This window comes from Nannochloropsis gaditana (assembly GCF_000240725.1).
Source record: "Nannochloropsis gaditana CCMP526 unplaced genomic scaffold scaffold191, whole genome shotgun sequence".
In the NCBI taxonomy this organism is placed as follows: domain Eukaryota; class Eustigmatophyceae; order Eustigmatales; family Monodopsidaceae; genus Microchloropsis; species Microchloropsis gaditana.
The window spans coordinates 28466-44782 of record NW_005803762.1 but is presented as its reverse complement, the minus strand read 5'-3'; the positions used below and the strand labels follow the sequence as shown (position 1 = coordinate 44782).

Here is a 16317-nt window from a genome sequence, read left to right as displayed (position 1 = left end):
TCGAGCACGGTGCGGCGGACGATGACGTCGAGGACGATGATGTGGAGGTCGAGCACGGTGCGGCGGACGATGACGTCGAGGACGATGATGTGGAAGGCGTTCCCGAGGATGATTTCGAAGACGAAGAGTACGACGACGATGATTTTGAGGAAGATGACCTTGATTTTGACGATGCTGACATCAATGCCGGGGATGAGGAGTTCACAGAAGACTTGGGGGAGGATGAAGGCACGGCGGATGATGTCGATGACGAGGACGACCTCGAGGACGAGGATGAGGCAGAGAAAGAAGACGATGAGGACGGAACTTTCGAAGAGGATGAGGGTGAAGATGTCATTGATCTTAAAAATGGCAAAGATTATGACGACGTCATTCCTGTTGAAAACCACGTAATGGACGACGACGATTTCTATTCTTGTAAGTATGAGATGACTCTTTCTGTATGTCATTGTCAATATTGCCAGAAATAAATTAGTTCTCACTCCCATGCGCCTTTCATGCTTTCCCAGACAATATCAGAAAAGGCCGACGGCAGGATCAAGAGTCCGATGAGAACGCCGTCGAGGACGACGACGTGGAGGAGGACATGGACGAGGAAGTGCAGGAGAACTATCTGGTGCAGCCGCTGGCAGCGGAGTTGGAGGATTTCGAGATCGCCTCGGCGGAGTCGCAAGCATCCGCCATTCCTGCCTCGAGTTTCACGGTCTTAGAAGGCGAGAACACCTTCTCGGCAGGCACCCCGAATGCCTTCGTCCAGGCGGTGAAGGACTCGCCCCTAGGCTCTGTGGGAACGAACACACCTCAGACACACTACGCGGCGGTCAACGGCCCCATTGCCTGCAACCCCTGCGGCTTCAAGGGCAATATGAACAAACAGATCGTCGGCGAGAACGCGGGGGCCTGCGAGCTCAGCGAAGAAGAGCTGTCTGCCTGCTCCCTCGAAGATGTTCGGGTGCTGGGCACGGATGGAACCGCCCAGGCGCTCCCCAAGTGGATCAAACAGGCAAGCAATCTGTACGATGAAAGCAGCGCGGACATGCCTCTAATCGATACTCAAGTGACAACAGCGATTCTGAAGCTTGGATGCTCTAGCAGCGCGGAATCAGTACCGGAACAATGCGCACAGCCGTCTGACCTGCAATCGGCCATTTCCAAGGCCCTCGGCGACGACTGTGCGCGAGTGAACGTGCAGAAGAAGAATAGTATCAGACATCCCGAGCTGCAGGAGTTCGCTTTGTCCAATGCAGAGGCTTTTTTCAAGGACTCAGAGCTCACAGAGGTCTACGACCTCTCTTTCACGACACACGACGACGAGTGCGCCGCTCTCGCCTCGGATTGGGTCAAGCAATTCAAGGCCGCGGACTTCGCGTCGGTCCTTGGTGAGATGCTGCCTGTCGACGTATTGATAGACGAGAGCAACGCTGACTTCGTGACTACCCACAAGGTGAGAGGAATGGCCCTGCCCCAGGCTTCATCGACGGTGATGAGCTCTGTCGTCGGAGCGCTCTCGGGCAATATGGTGCCCACTGTCCTAGTGTCGACGGAAACCGGCGAGCGTCTGGCCCTCCCGACGTTTAGTCAGGGAGAGACGGGCAAAGTGATGATTTCTGGATTCTCATCGACGGCGCCCGTAGGCCTGACGCTGACAAAGAAATGCGGTTTGGGCTCAAGTGATGACATCCCAATCGGCCAAATCGTCCCTAAGGGCAAGGGTTCTCTTACGGTTCCCTTTGAGGTGCCTGCTGACCTAGCTCCACAGACATACTCCATCAAGGCCACACAATTTGCGGTCAGCTTCTGTACGCAGCCTTTCGATGTGACAGCCTCGAACCAAAGCTAGAAGCGCACGCTCACGCAGCAGACGAAAAAGTACAAGATGTAGAGGGGGTGATAAGGTTGAAAAGAAAAGAGCATAATGGAATATGATGGGCTAAAGGTGATATCAGGTGATGGTAACCAAGGTTTGAGCACTTTTTACGGCAGAAGGCGGTAATCGGTGACACAAATTCATATGATAGGAGGCTTTTCGATAAGCCCTTGGTCTTTGTGATGCGACAGATGTAAGAAAAATAAGACTCCTCCATAGTGAGGCGGGTTTGACGTGTGGGTCCCGACGATGAGATTTAATACGAGAGAACGCCAATATGAGGAGGGCCTGAACTGGAGATATAGACGGCTGAACATCAGCGAAACTGGCAAGGCTGCTTAGGCGAACCTTGAAGAATATTTCTTGTTCTCAATGCAATACAAAGGGAAGAACTCAGCTGCCGTGTGCGACATGTTTCTTTCATATGAATCTAGCTTATTCTTAGAGAATCTTATGTCACATGAATGGAACCACCTGGATAACATTGTAGAATCACGAATAAAATGAAGCCACTTTCTGATCTCGACGACCATCGCACGTTATGAATTTCTCAAGATCGTCTCGAGGCGATGGAAATTTGCTGCACAACATTCTCGGAACAGAGTTACTGCGCTCTTTCCTTTTCCCATCTATCGCAATGGCATAGCTTTACACTGCCTGTTTCAGGTCCGATCATTTTTTACCCCCGTCTTCAATGAGCCGTGAGTTCACGGAAGGTCGTGCACCCAGAGGTCGTGCACCCAGATCATTCATCTTTAAAGTTTCCCTTGTCCTGGAACAACCTGGACAGCTTCACGGCAGCTGGAGCTCACAATTTTTACTCCGCTTCCTGAGTCAAACTTCGCATTCTACTTCCTATGTCCGGTACCTCCATTTCCTGTGCGCTTCTCTCGGCGCTCCTTGATACATTCTTGCATTGCGTCATGCTTGGACTTGTACCCGACAATGTGCAAGACTGGTTGCAGCGACGTAATGTTATTTTTTAGCTTTACAAATTCCTCTCGAAAAGCCTGCCTATTGCTTTTTGAATAGTGTGGCACGCATGCAAGTGCATCTCGATTGCATAGCTTTAGAAAAGGATTAATGACATCGACAAGTATCTGATTACACAGCCCATGTAGCAAACGAGAGAGTTTCATCACTCTCCACAGGAAGCCATTAGGCTGCCGACAAGCACGGTAATAAAAATCTGATTTAAAATAGTCTGGCAGTAATTCCTCCATCTTTTCAACAACACTTGCTCGAAAAGGCTCGAGTAAATCGACAGGAAAGACTTTCTCCGGAAATGCAGCGAGTAGGCGCTCCTTCACCAGCCCGACCTGTGTGGGATGAAAGTGCACACGATCTGAAGATTTCGCGTCAAGAAAGCGTTCCACGATGTACCCTGCGATTCGCGCCTTGTCTTCAAAAGAAGTTACTTCCTCTAGTTCTTCGATGAGCGTCAAGGACATCTCCAGATTGACTTTGTAACGCCGCTCTAAGAAGGCTAGGAAAGACTTGTAAAAATAGAGCCGGGTTTCCGCAAGATCGGCCGGGGGGAACGATCAATCGTACTTTGTGTTCGTCGACTCCGCAGGGTCATGCTTAAAATGTTGATGTTTTTACAGAGTGATGGCAAGTACTCACTCATAAAGCTGTAGACTCGCGACAGGTCCTCTTGCACGAGGCTCCACTCCTCAAATAAGCGTGCGTCCGCCTCACGACGCATTTTTTTGACGGCCTCAGCTTCAGCTTTTTTCTGTCTTTGTTGAGCAACTTGGTCTTTCAACGATGGATGAGTGCCTGGAACGCCCCCACGGGCTTGAAGAATTTTAACAATAGCACCTTGGCCCTCCCTTTCCGCGTCGTCAAGAGGCGTATTTACGAGACGATCCAGTGGATTGAGGTTGATCGACGGCAACGAGACCAAATATTCGATGACGCTCAACCGATTATAACAAGTAGCCATGTGCAACGCCGTGCGACCGTCGTAGTCTCCTGTGTTGATGTCGGCACCATTCTCAACCAGCACACGGATGCTGTCCAGGTCGCCCGAGGACCCTGCCTCACACGCGCACGTCCCAAGCTCGAACGGGTCCATATTGAGCTTACCACCATGCTGGCGTAGAAGTGTCTGAATGTGAAGGTGCCCATGCCGTACCGCATCCGACAAGGGAGTCCCACCCATTCGGTCAATAGGGTTTACGTCTGCCCAATACTCCAGCAGGAGTTTCACACAATCTAGGCGACCTTCTGAAGCAGCCAGATGTAGGGGAGTACGTTTATCGTAATCAGCTACATCTGGTGATGTATTCAATTCAAGCATCCGAGCCAGTTTTTCTTTCTCTCCGTCTGCTGCTGCCTGACAAAGCTCTCCCGCTGCATCGTCCAGTTCTAAGACGGCGCCTTGTTTGCTTAAAAAGCCCATAATCTCCATATGCAAGGGTGTACTATGACGCATGGCATCCAGTAAAGCGGAGCCCCCAAACTTGTCTCGCAAATTCACTTCTGCTCCCAAAGAGACTAACCATTTGACAAGCTCGAAATTGTCTGCACAGGTCGCCAGCATTAGTGCAGTACGCTCGTTACAATCTCGTCCATTTATATCGATACCACTCCGGAGGAGGCGCTGCAGGATGTCCATGTTCCCTTCGGCGGCCGCATTGCAAAAAGAGCGGATACGCTGCTCCTTGCTCCGCTTTTTAGCTTTGTCAATGCTATCCATAGCCTTTTCCATGAGGTCATCACCGCCTACGACTGTGAAGTCTAGCGAGTGCGTGGACATGCTCTGGGCTGTGCTTGGTGCCCTCGAACTGGTTTCCATCTTATCGTCCGCCAAGCGTGAGAGATTTTCGTACAAAATGTCCTCATCCATGGGATACAATTTGATGACACGTGTGAAGTCCTCCTTACCCAACCTAAAAACCCGCACATCGTCCGCGCCCGACACTCTTGCTGAGGTCATGTATCGCACATCGAAGAGAAACTCTAGCTGTCCAAGCGCATAGCCGACCCCAGCGATCTCGTCGACTTCGAACTCGTTAGTCTCTGAATTCATCTTTCCTACTTCCACGCTACCTGAAGCAACGATGTACAGCGAGCGGCAGATGTCGTCCGCCTTGTACACATAGTCGCCTACCCCAAAGAGTTCCATGTCTAAAAGCGTAGAAACAGAGTCCAGGAAATACTCACTGGTCTTCGTGAAAATTTCGACACACAATAAAGAGTCTCGGGAAATATGCCGTGCAGCCTCAACTTGTAGAGACAGTGGTAGGCTATGATATATTTGTGTCTGCTCTGTCAGCGACAACTGCGTTTTTTGCTGGGCATTTATGTTAAAATAACCCTTCAACTCCTCCGACACACCGGGAGGCATAGGATTGTGCTGAATAAAGCGGGAAACAGCAGTCATCAGCTCGTGAGACTGTGCGATCGACTCGTCAGCCGTCACGCACAGGCCGGAAATGGTCCCCATTAGATAGGCCCAGGCGGAGAGATTCAGCAGAAGTATAAACATGGTGAACCATATTTCGCGCACCTGCCCCATCACAACGTCGTAAATGCCTTGAGTGGAGATGATCGTAGTGATCAACATGTAGCAAAAAATGTAATATTCGAGCCGGAATGGTCCACCACCGGAAGGATCATTTGTGTAATTTCCGTAATCTTCATAACCGCTCAAGGCCTGATAATTGCCCGGATCACCCTCGGTCATAAAGAACCAAACACATGTTAGAATGTGAATCATGCCGAGCGCTGAGAAAAGCAGGGCTTGAAGATCTACAGCCAAGCGAGATGAAGAATTGAGGGAGCGGCGTCTGAAAAAATTGACGAGGCGGTAGCAAAAAATGAGTTTAGGCAGACGCAGGAACGCCACAAGCGTGCCTGAGCCACCCAAAAATCGCACAAGGATATCGACAGGTAGCATCCCGACAAGATCTCTGAGGAAACCTCCCGTCAAGTAGCGATGACGAATTCGGCGCCGATTGACGACTAAAACACTGCATGAAGTATCTATAAAACTTGTATTGAGCTTGACCAGGACGTCACAGAGTAGGAGGCAATCAAAAGCATATGCAACCCAAAGACAGCTTTCATATTCACCAAGAATCTCGTCTCGCAGGAAGGCGATAATGAAAGGTACGCTCAGAAAATAATACAGCGCATTCACTATCATAACCACGACCCACATCGAGATGAACCACCCCTTCCTGTCGAACAAAAGGGCTTCGCTCCAGGATCGGCGCTCTACCAAAATCATCGCGCCAGGAATGCGCTTACTGCCCTCGGCATCAAAGGCAGCATTATCCTTGAGGACGCGTTGAGACGGATTTAAGGAATTGATGCCCCGTTGTGAGGCGTCCAGCGCTGACGCCACTTGCAATTTGGCTGAGACACCATTTAACTCCATCCAAAAACGCTCCACAGCTGCTAGACTGACCTTGCCTACTACATTGTCTTTCAAGGACTCGGCAAGTAAGCCCCACTCTCCTCGACTCAGGTCGGCATCGAAGCCTCGAGCAAGCAGAAGCTCGGTACGGTTACGATCAAGCCAGTCGCACCGCTCTAGATCTAGTCGGGCGAAATGTCGGGCAAAGTCTGGCATTGCCAGCTGTGTCCTGGACTGACCCTCGCCGGCTTTTAAAGAAGCACGTAACTTCCGCTTTATACAAAATAACTTCCAGGCAGTGCACAGACGAGTCCACAAATTGCGTTTTTTAACGTATAAATGTGGGAGTTGATTGGCAGAAAGGGAGCCCATCTGCCCTTGAAGGCTGGAATCGCTCTCAATCCTATCTAAGTACAGACGGTTTGCCGCCAGTTCAGGCCAACTTGAGTTGCTCAAGCTATGCCCCAGGTCACACGGCATGCGGCTCTCCCGTAGAGTACCCGACTTCGCAACGCCGGAAGGCATCTTGTCCAAATTTCCTCCCTGGCTTTGAAATGAGGCGTCATCATCGGGGCTCAAGCCTAAAACTGTACTTTTTTCATATGCACCTGACCCGTAGTCATCTGAGACGCCATTATCCTCGTCACGAAGCGCAGCCCAACGTGCAACGGTCAAGAAAAACGATTCCTTGTCGATGACATCCTGATCAAGAAATACTTGATCGATAACCGAGCTAAACTCGCCCAAGTCAGTTTCTCTCTTTTGAATCATCCAAGCAGCACGGCCTAGCTTACCGTTTCCATGCCGAGTCAGCAAACGATAGCCTTCGCAAATCACGTGCACTGCTTCCTGAAGCCGAGATAAATCGCTACCACCCGCGGCTGGGGCATGCATGATGAACGACCAGACAGGCATGGCCATTACTACGTCTTCGCACGACACCGATTCAGGAGCGTTTGCCGCCTTGTCTGCAGATATCATAGCATTTCCTTCCAAAAATGTCATTTCCTCAATCTCTCCAAGACCGCTCACCCTTTGAGCAGTATCGACCTCCTCTGTACCACTTTTGCACGCTTCGAATGCTCGATCGAGATCGTGATCGGTGACAGAAACTCCTAATGAGCGGAGGGCAGTACCTAGGGCAGTCTTATTTATACCAGGCGGTTCGTGCATGTCGCGCCGAGCCGTTACAATCAGATGTTCCTTCCAGTTTTTGATCGCAGAGTGAATAAGGCTCCACTTCAGAAAAAAATGCTGCATTGACTTTAGGCCATGGTTTTGTTTCCGATCGCTGCTTGTCGCTTCACTAGATATAGCCCTCTTTGCAGCATTACTCGTGCTAGTAAATTCCCTTGCACTGTCAGAACTTGATGACGCCTCGCTTATGAAGCGGCTCAGCATGTATGAATCCGGATAGCTCATGTTTGACTCAATTGTGACACGTTCTGGGCGCTCTGATACTAGAATGGATAAGTCAGATTGCGCGAGGAAATCCTGCGTGTCCAGGTGAAAGTCGTCGATTTCGTCCCCCGAAATCATGCGATCTGTTGTCCGCTTCAAATGTTTGAGACGCTCCTCAACACTCTTCTGCCAAGTTTCGGTTTCTGCGGCCATCCACTTGACCATCTCTCTCAACTGTTTCGCGACGCTTTTATGCTGATTTTGCACTGTCCGCTCTGCCCTGACCATCGCCCGCACTTCCTTTAGGTCCACGGCGTCAATACGCGCTTGAGTCGCCGCATCAATGGAAATTGTATACTCAGCACCAAAGCTCATCAGCATCTTCGCACAGCAAAGATGCCCTTCGGTTATGGCGTCATCCAATGGAGTGCGACCCCACCGATCTTTGACGCTAAGTTCAGCGTGTGCATATGCAAGAAACTCAACAGATATAACCTCACCCTCGGCTGCTGCCAAGTGGATTGGATATCTATAATCATAATCACCGATATTCGTTTCTACGCCGCACTCAAACAGCATTTGCAGCAATGAAGAGTCCCCGTTGGCTGCGGCCGTACACAAAAATGTTGCCGCCTTGCCCTTGGACAGGCGGGCGCCATTCTCGTAGAGAACGCGTGCTACGGACAAATTTCCGTGCTTGATGGCGTCAAAAAGTGGAGAAATTCCCCATCTATCCAAAACACCTGGATTGCATTTATTTATGGGCAGCAGTAGATATTCCACAACCTTGTTATTGCCCTCGCAAGCCCCTAGGTGCAGTGCTGTGCGTCCATCGTAGTCAACGACGTTGCAATCAACGCCATTCTCGATCAAACGCTGGAGCTCGAACAAATTATCAGTAAACGCCGCCGCACACAGCCGACCTGCTGAATTTCGCAGTCTCAGTTCAGCGCCCTGGGCCGCCAGCATGCTTGCCACGACTGTGTATCCATTGTCGATAGCATCCTGAAGCGCATTCCGGCCCCACCGATCTCGCGAGTGCACGTCAGCCCCCCGTTGGGTGAGCAGTTCTACGATTTTGTCTTCGCCCCTCGTGGCAGCAAAATGCAAGCTCGAACGTAGGTCGTAGTCGGTCGTATTTACCTTAAAGCCCTTGTCAAGCAGCAGCTTGACGGATTCCAGGTCGCCCTCCTCGACGGCGTTGAACATGGTGGCGAGCTCGTCATCCATTTTCTTCCGCAGCCCTAACGCCACCTTACGTCGAAGTGCGACCTTTTCGGTTTCCCCCGTTCGCACGCCTAAATCTGCAGCGGTTACTCCCTGAGACTGTGACTGATCCTGCTGCTGCTGCTGCCGTCGTTGCCGCTGCTCTTGCAGTGGAGCAGCATTGCTATCTCCGCCCACATCCGTTGGCATGCCCATAGGGCTCTCCATTTCCAGAACCACCGCCCCGCTAATGTCATCCATGTCGCCGTCCCGCGTCAATCCAACGGCCGCCGTGATATTGCCGATGAGCTGGTCTCGTGACTCGGGGTAGCGGTCTCTGATATCCTCGTAGTCGTCTTTGGACAAGGTCAGGAGCTTAACGTGCGACTTCATGCTAGCTTTATGCGTGTAGGGTTGTGGAATACCGAGAAAAAATGCAATGGCGCCCACGACAGGGAAGACATCCTCAGAGGGTTTGATCATTCGAAAAGCGCCCGCGTCGTCCTCGGCGTGCACCTCCACCTCACCCTCCTCCAAAAACACGGCCTCCCGGGTCATGTCGTCCCTGTTGAATATTGTCACGCCAGGAATGAGGATCTTGGGGCGAAGGACGGCCAAAACAGAAGTGACAAAATGCTCCTGGCAGCCTTCAAAGATCTCGTTGGCGGCCACCATTTGGTAGCGGTAGGCAAGGATCTTGGTTTTCATGGTCATGGGAATAGCAGAGAGGATCTCCTCGTCTTGGCCAATGCGATTTTGGTGCTGAAATGTGAAGCAAAGCTTTATGGAGGATTCTAAACGCCGTGGAAGCTCGTGCATCTTGGCATAGCGCTCCACCTTGTCTATCAAGGATTTGTACTTCTCCTGATTGGCGTCCTTTTTGACAATGTAGTGGAGCAGGATACCGAACAGGAAGGAGAAAATGAGGACTTGGCTGAAGATCGACACGATCGACAGAATCGTCTCTTGGCTGCTGTCTGGCGCATATCCTGGCACCATAGTGCCTGTGAGGACGGTAAAGCCCCAATACAAGGAGAGGAAATAATTGAAGGACGTGCTCCGAAAGCTCTCATCCGAGACGGGCCTCGCTGTCAGTCGCAGAAATTGCGACACCCAGCAGCTCTCCGTAAATCCCGAAAATCGGGCCACGGCCCACCAGACGCAGCCGAACCAGTGCGCGCTCCCAAAGAGGACAAGTCCGTACTTGGTGACGGCCAGCACGCGCAGGTCGCTGTCAAGCCGCAACTCGAGCGCATGGAAGTAGGAAAGGAGATCGTACATTCGGCGGGCTCGCGATGCGGCACACAGGGTAAGAAACCAGTCCGGCAGGGTGTAGAAGGCCATAATGATGATGGCCGAATAGAAGGGGACGAATTCCATGAGAAAGACGAGGTACGACCAACGCTCTCCCCTCATGAAGGTCTTCCAGCTAAAGTATCGCCGTGCAATGCGCCGCCGGTCGGTTATGAGCTCTCCCTTTTTCAAATAGGCCGTGTGCAGGGCGAAAACGTTGTCTATAAAAAAATAGACGTCACATATAAAGTCGATGAGGAGGCCATGGGCCCCAAACGCCATAATGACTGGCAATCGAAAGAAGGAGATCGACAAGAAGACGATGCACAGGCTCTTCCAGCGCACCATGAAAAGCGAGCCCGGGTCCATGATTTCCAATAGAGCAAACCATGGCCGCTTCTCGTTATCGCTCTCGAGTCGAAAGCGGACCGTCTTTGAAGGAGGGACCAAATGGAAGCGCGTGCTAAGGGAGTTGCTGCTTCGACTCAAGCCTTTCGGCGCATAGAACGATGAGCTTCGCCTTCCCATACCTGACCTTCCAAGATTCCCGCCGGTTAGCCCCTCTTTTTTCAATATGCCCTGCAACTTAGGCTTGGGATGCACAGAGAGCGTCCCATCCCCACTGTCCTTGCTGCCGTTGTCTGTACACTCAGCTTTTCCATTGCTGTTACTGCTGGCGCCGGCGTGAACGGACCCGTTACTGTTCACTGTCTCATTCCCATAGCATTTCCTATTCCCTCTATTACCACCGGTCTGGTTGTTACTCAAGCCACGACCTGCGGCCGTCAACAGTGAGGGGAGCTCGCTCTCATTTTTAAAGGCGTTTCCATCGCCACGCCCCCGACTTGAGTTTTCGCAATTCTTTCCCATGGTTGAATGCATCGGCTGCCTTCGAGGTGTGCTCACACAATTACTACAGTCGCTGCCCATGCTATCTACAGAGTTGCTGCCGAACTCCAGATCTGCAACGCTGCCCTTATCCTTATCCCCGGTGGACGAATCTTCGACCTTCTCCTCCATGTCCAGTCGGATTACTATCTTAATTTTCTAGTCAAAAGCCTCTTTCTTTGTCCTGTGTAAGTTAAGCATGCCATTATGCCTGTTGATGTTTTGTTATTTGTGGAGTTCGGTCGAAGTAAGGCTGCATATATTTCAACGGATGCTGATACGATGAGATAATAATATTGTGGCAATGCCGTAGAAAGTGGAGTCCACTAGGCGTGTGGAGTCGAGAAAGCACGACAGAGTATCACGTCATACACCAGCATCAATGCCTTTGCGGGTCTTCACAACAATTTGCCGTCCTGAAAGGGAGGCGGGCATTATGGAACGTACGCGTTCCAGCGGACGGACTGGGAAACTGTCGATCTCCCCATTGCCACATTACCTCCGCTTAGGGGGCACACAACACGAGAGATTCCCCTAGACCACGCGGACGTGCTTAATGAAAGCCGTGCGTTCCGTCCACCTGCGTGGTATTTCCAATTAAAAAGCGAAGTCGGGCTTTATGGTCTAGTATCCGTGCCAACTTCTAGCAGTGCGACGGGGGCCGACCTCAAAATGCCGGGCTACTGATATGACGCCGCCCGGCCTTGCCCTACGGTATGCCCATAATGGCGAATGCTCTTCATTATGGATTGCTCATAAATCAACTACAATTTAAAAGCTTTCTTGCATGCGTACTGTTCCAATTGGAAGTGGTTTGAATGAGTTTTATGTTTTTTTCCTTTTATACTCTTAAACGAATAAAGCCGGTCACAAGAGAAGTCTCGTAAATTTTACTTCGCCACCGTCTCGCCACCACCTGATGCCGTCCCCTTCGGCTGGTATTGAAAAAGTGAATACACCGTATTGCGACGGACATTGCCGATCAAATCCCGGAAAAAAGCGCTTGTGCGTTTCTCATATTCAAGCATAGGGTCCGCGCCCTTAAAGCGCTGCAAGACCGATATCTCCTTGAGTTGCTCCAGAGCCTCCAGCTGCTGTGCCCACAAATTGTCGATCTGAAGCAACGTCAAGTATCGAACCGTTTCAGCGTAAAGTTCAGCCTTGTGCGTGGCCAAGTCCGCTTTCTTTCTCTCCAATGTTTTATCTACCGCCTCATGCATGCAAGCCGACGTCTGCTGCCGCGTCATCTTCATTATCTCTTTCTCATCCACGGGTCCCAACGTGGGGAAAAATTGACGGACCTTCTCCACAATCTTGCTCCGTTTCTCCGTCTCGAAGTTGGCGTCCACGATGTCCTCCGTTGTCTGCCTGGCGAAGTCCCGCATCATCGTGTGCAGTTGCGCCGCGTCATGGGCCACGATGGCCGCGCGAATTTCGTACAACTCCTGACGCTGCTTGCTGATTACATTGTCGAAGGCCAGGAGCTTCTGACGGATATCAAAGTAGTAAGACTCCACTTGCTGCTGCACCTTGTCCAGGGCCTCACTAACCGTCGGGCTCTCGATGGGCAGGTCATCGCCGACCCGGAAGGTGTCCATGACGCTTTGGATTTTGTCGCCGCCAAAGATCCGAAACACGTCGTCCTCCAAGGACAGGAAAAACCTCGTCGCCCCCGAGTCCCCCTGTCGGCCCGCCCGACCTCGGAGCTGATTGTCTATGCGACGGGATTCGTGCCTTTCGGTGCCCAGCACATAGAGCCCCCCCAGTCTCTTGACCTGAACCTTCTCGTCAGCCAGCACGTCTTGATACTGACGCTTTACTTCGTCGTAGGCGTCCCGAAGGGCCAACAAAACGGGGTTCGTCACGGGCGAGTTCTCCGCTGCCACTGCAACAATCTCCTCGATCTTAAAGAGGCTCATGCCCTCCGCTCCGATCTCCTTGGCCAGGGCTACGGCTGCCTGGATCAACTGGTCTGCAGCGGGGCTCAGTTCTACGGGGAAAAAGTCGTCCATTGCCTCCGCCCCCGCTTGCGACCCCAGCACCCCGCGCGCCAGCTCGAGCTTAAGCTTGATCCTCGCCATCAGGGCCGGGTTCCCGCCCAAGAGGATGTCTGTGCCCCGACCCGCCATGTTGGTGGCCACAGTCACCGCACCCAGCCGCCCCGCTTGAGCGACAATCTGGGACTCTTTCTCGATGTTCTCGGGCCGCGCGTTCAAGACCTTGCAGGAGATGTTCAGCTCCTGCAGGGCGTCAGCGATCAGCTCCGAGGTCTCCACCGAGGTGGTGCCAATCAGAATGGGCTGCCCTGTCTTGTGCGCGCGCCGGGTCTCACGCAAAAGCGCGCGAAGCTTACCCTCCTTCGAGCGGAAGATGGCGTCAGGGTAGTCTTTGCGTGCATTGGGCAGAGCGGTAGGGATGGCGACCACGGGCAGATTGTACGTGGTGACGAAGTCCTTGTAATCCGTCAGTGCCGTGCCCGTCATCCCCGCCAGCTTGTAGAAGAGCCGAAAAAGACTTTGGTACGTAATTGTTGCGATGACTTGGCTCTGGCTCGAGCACGGCAAGCCCTCCTTGATCTGGATGCTCTGCTGCAGCCCGTCAGAGTACTTGCGCCCCTCCAAGACCCGGCCCGAGAATCGGTCCACAATGGCGATGTCCTGCCCGCGGACGATGTAGTCCTTGTCCCGAGTCAGGAGCTCCTTGGCCTTAAGCCCGTTGGTCACGAAGCTCATCCAGGGGTCCTGGAGGTCGAAGAGGCTCTTGCCCAGCACCTTCTCGCAGTCCTTCACGCCCTGGTCGGTAAGGACCACGTTCTGCGCTTTCTCGTCCACCTCGTAATGCACGCCCGGCTTCAAGAAGTCCACCAGCTTCTTGGCCGCCCCATACTTGGGCTGGGGGGCGTTGATCTGCTTGCTGATGATGAGGGGGGTACGCGCCTCATCGATGAGGATGGAGTCGGCCTCGTCCACCAGACAGAAAGCCCTCTCCAGGGGCCGGGCCCGCAGCACCGTCTCGTCCTCGGTCAATGCCAGATTGTCCCGCAGGTAGTCGAAGCCCAGCTCCACGTTCGTCACGTAGGTCACATCGCAGGCATAGGCCTCCCGGCGCTCCGGGTAGGTCATCCCGGTCTGGATGAGCCCCACCGAGAGGCCCAGGAAGCGGTGGACTTGGCCCATCAGCTCCGCGTCGCGCCGTGCCAGGTAATCGTTTGCTGTGACCAAAAAGGCCCCGTTTCCCGTCAACCCGTTCAAGTAAGCCGGCAGAGTAGCCACGAGCGTTTTGCCTTCACCTGTTGCCATCTCCGCCAGCCGGCCCTCGTTGAGAGCCATGCCCCCCATGAGCTGGACGTCGTAATGCCGCAGCTGCAGCACACGCCAGGCAGCCTCTCGCACCACCGCAAACGCCTCTTCAAGCAGCGGCCCCGTCACATCCTCCTTCCCCTCGCGGATGAGGCGCTGGAACTCAGTTGTTTTGGCGCGGAGCTCTTCGTCGCTCAGCTTTTCGAAGGCGTCTTCCATGGCGTTGATGCGCACTACCCGCTCCTCGTACTGCTTGATCAATGCGGCGTTCTCCATCTCTGGTGGACCATTCATAGAGGTATCGATCGCACCGGAAGCCACGCCCGCGCTGGTCATGGCTTTCTTCAGGCCGTCCAGGAGGCCCATGGTAAGGACTCCCCGGAACAATGGGGCGGCATGGCGCCGAGTGACCGACCAGGGGGACGGCCTCGTGAAAGATGCCGGGAAGGCAGTGAAGAAGGAGGTGCTTGAACAGATGAAAGAAAGGAAGGTGAGCAGGAGGAGTGCGATGCGGTGAGTGTTCCTTGGAGGTGGTGCTGCCGCGGACGGCGAGGCATGTGAAGATTCCGCAAGCGGATGCATTGCCTCTATCATGTAGGTAAGAGCAGACAGATCAGCATACCGAAAAAGAAATCAGGTATCAAATTGGTAAACACTTTGTGGACTGGTAGTCCAGTTGTTCGGTACGAAGTAGATGCTCTTTCCAGTGCTTTGGGGGGTGAGGAGGTCGAACGGGAGTGGCCCCACAATGTGTGTCGAAAATCGAAGTGGCAACATAATTGCACGCTCACAAGTACAAATGGTGTTATGCATCGTGGCGATGCGTTTGAGATGTCACCGTAGGCTGGAACGTGTAGAGTGGCAAGACATATCGTAAGCGCCACCTGTAGCGTCAGTCGAGAGGGATGGACGCGTGCGAACGTGACACGACCCAAGAGGATGCTCGTACAGAGTCACATGGGCGCCGCGCTGGGGAATGCGACATTCAAAAAGTGGTTTTGGTCTGCCCAACTCAAGAAGACGGAGTGGATCTACGCCACGCCTGAAGTTTTTATTAATCGCCAATCCGGCCCGTCGTACGACATGACAACACTCGTCAGTCCTGAACCCATTGAATGATTCAGGGAGGCTTAAAACTCAGCCAGTGGGTGGCTCGGACCGCCGCTTCATCAATGCAGGCTGTGCAGCCTCCGAACGTCCCCTCACGTACTGCGACGCTCGAGCAAGCTCGAAAGCTATACGGGGCGTTGGAGGCCGATTCGTTGAGGCAGCAGAGCCTGAGACATGTAGATGCGATGTGAACATTGATAATATTATAATTTCTTCTACGTAATCGGTTGCAGTCCCGCGTAGCTCAGTTGGTAGAGCACGGTGCTAATAACGCCGCGGTCTGAGGTTCAAGCCCTCACGTGGGAAGATTTGATTCTTCCAAGCGCCACCTCCATTTTTGTTTTACAGCCGGGTCCTGTTTTCTAGCATGTTTGCGGAAAGCTGTACGGAAAACTTGTTTTTCATCGCCACTCGCATTCTAAATACACGAAGACACGTCCGTTTCCCGTCAGAGTTGTTTGGGTTTCGTTGGTGTTGGAATAGCGGCTCGAATGCTCCAGAAAGTGTGGCCCATCTGAAGGCTGTCAAGAATCATAATGGCAGACAATCTACGAGATGCACGGATCACCGGACCGTTTTTGTTCGCGAGAAATTGAAGCGAGTCGAGTATGCTGCTCAAAGTATACATGGTGGATTTTCTGTCCGATGCAGTTTAGTCATTCATCGAAATCTCCAGCTTTCTTACTCATTCAATTCACCGTACAGGGAGTATCGATATTCCTCGGAAAAAGTGCTTTCAAAAAGGCATAACAAATTGAGAGGTAGGGAAGCAAGAAGAGTGCAAAGGGATTTGCGAAAATATGAGTCAAAGGAAAAAATCGAGCACAGAAGTTCGTAAGAGGTAACCGTGTTATTTCTTTTGAAAGCATGAAGGAAAAAGAAAG

At 52.4% G+C, this 16317-nt stretch overlaps 2 protein-coding genes across 2 annotated transcripts; both read right to left on the bottom strand.

Moving 5' to 3' along the window:
* Window positions 1-4098: 4098 nt before the first annotated feature.
* Window positions 4099-5481, bottom strand: NGA_2016100 (shaker-like potassium channel; the record flags this gene model as incomplete). The annotated part of the gene is made up of 1 exon (XM_005855456.1): window positions 4099-5481. A coding segment is annotated over one exon (1383 nt), but the record flags the coding sequence as incomplete, so codon positions are not given.
* Window positions 5482-7785: 2304 nt separating this feature from the next.
* GLSA (glutaminase) lies at window positions 7786-8261 on the bottom strand (the record flags this gene model as incomplete). Its single annotated transcript, XM_005855457.1, has 1 exon — window positions 7786-8261. A coding segment is annotated over one exon (476 nt), but the record flags the coding sequence as incomplete, so codon positions are not given.
* Window positions 8262-16317: the final 8056 nt, after the last annotated feature.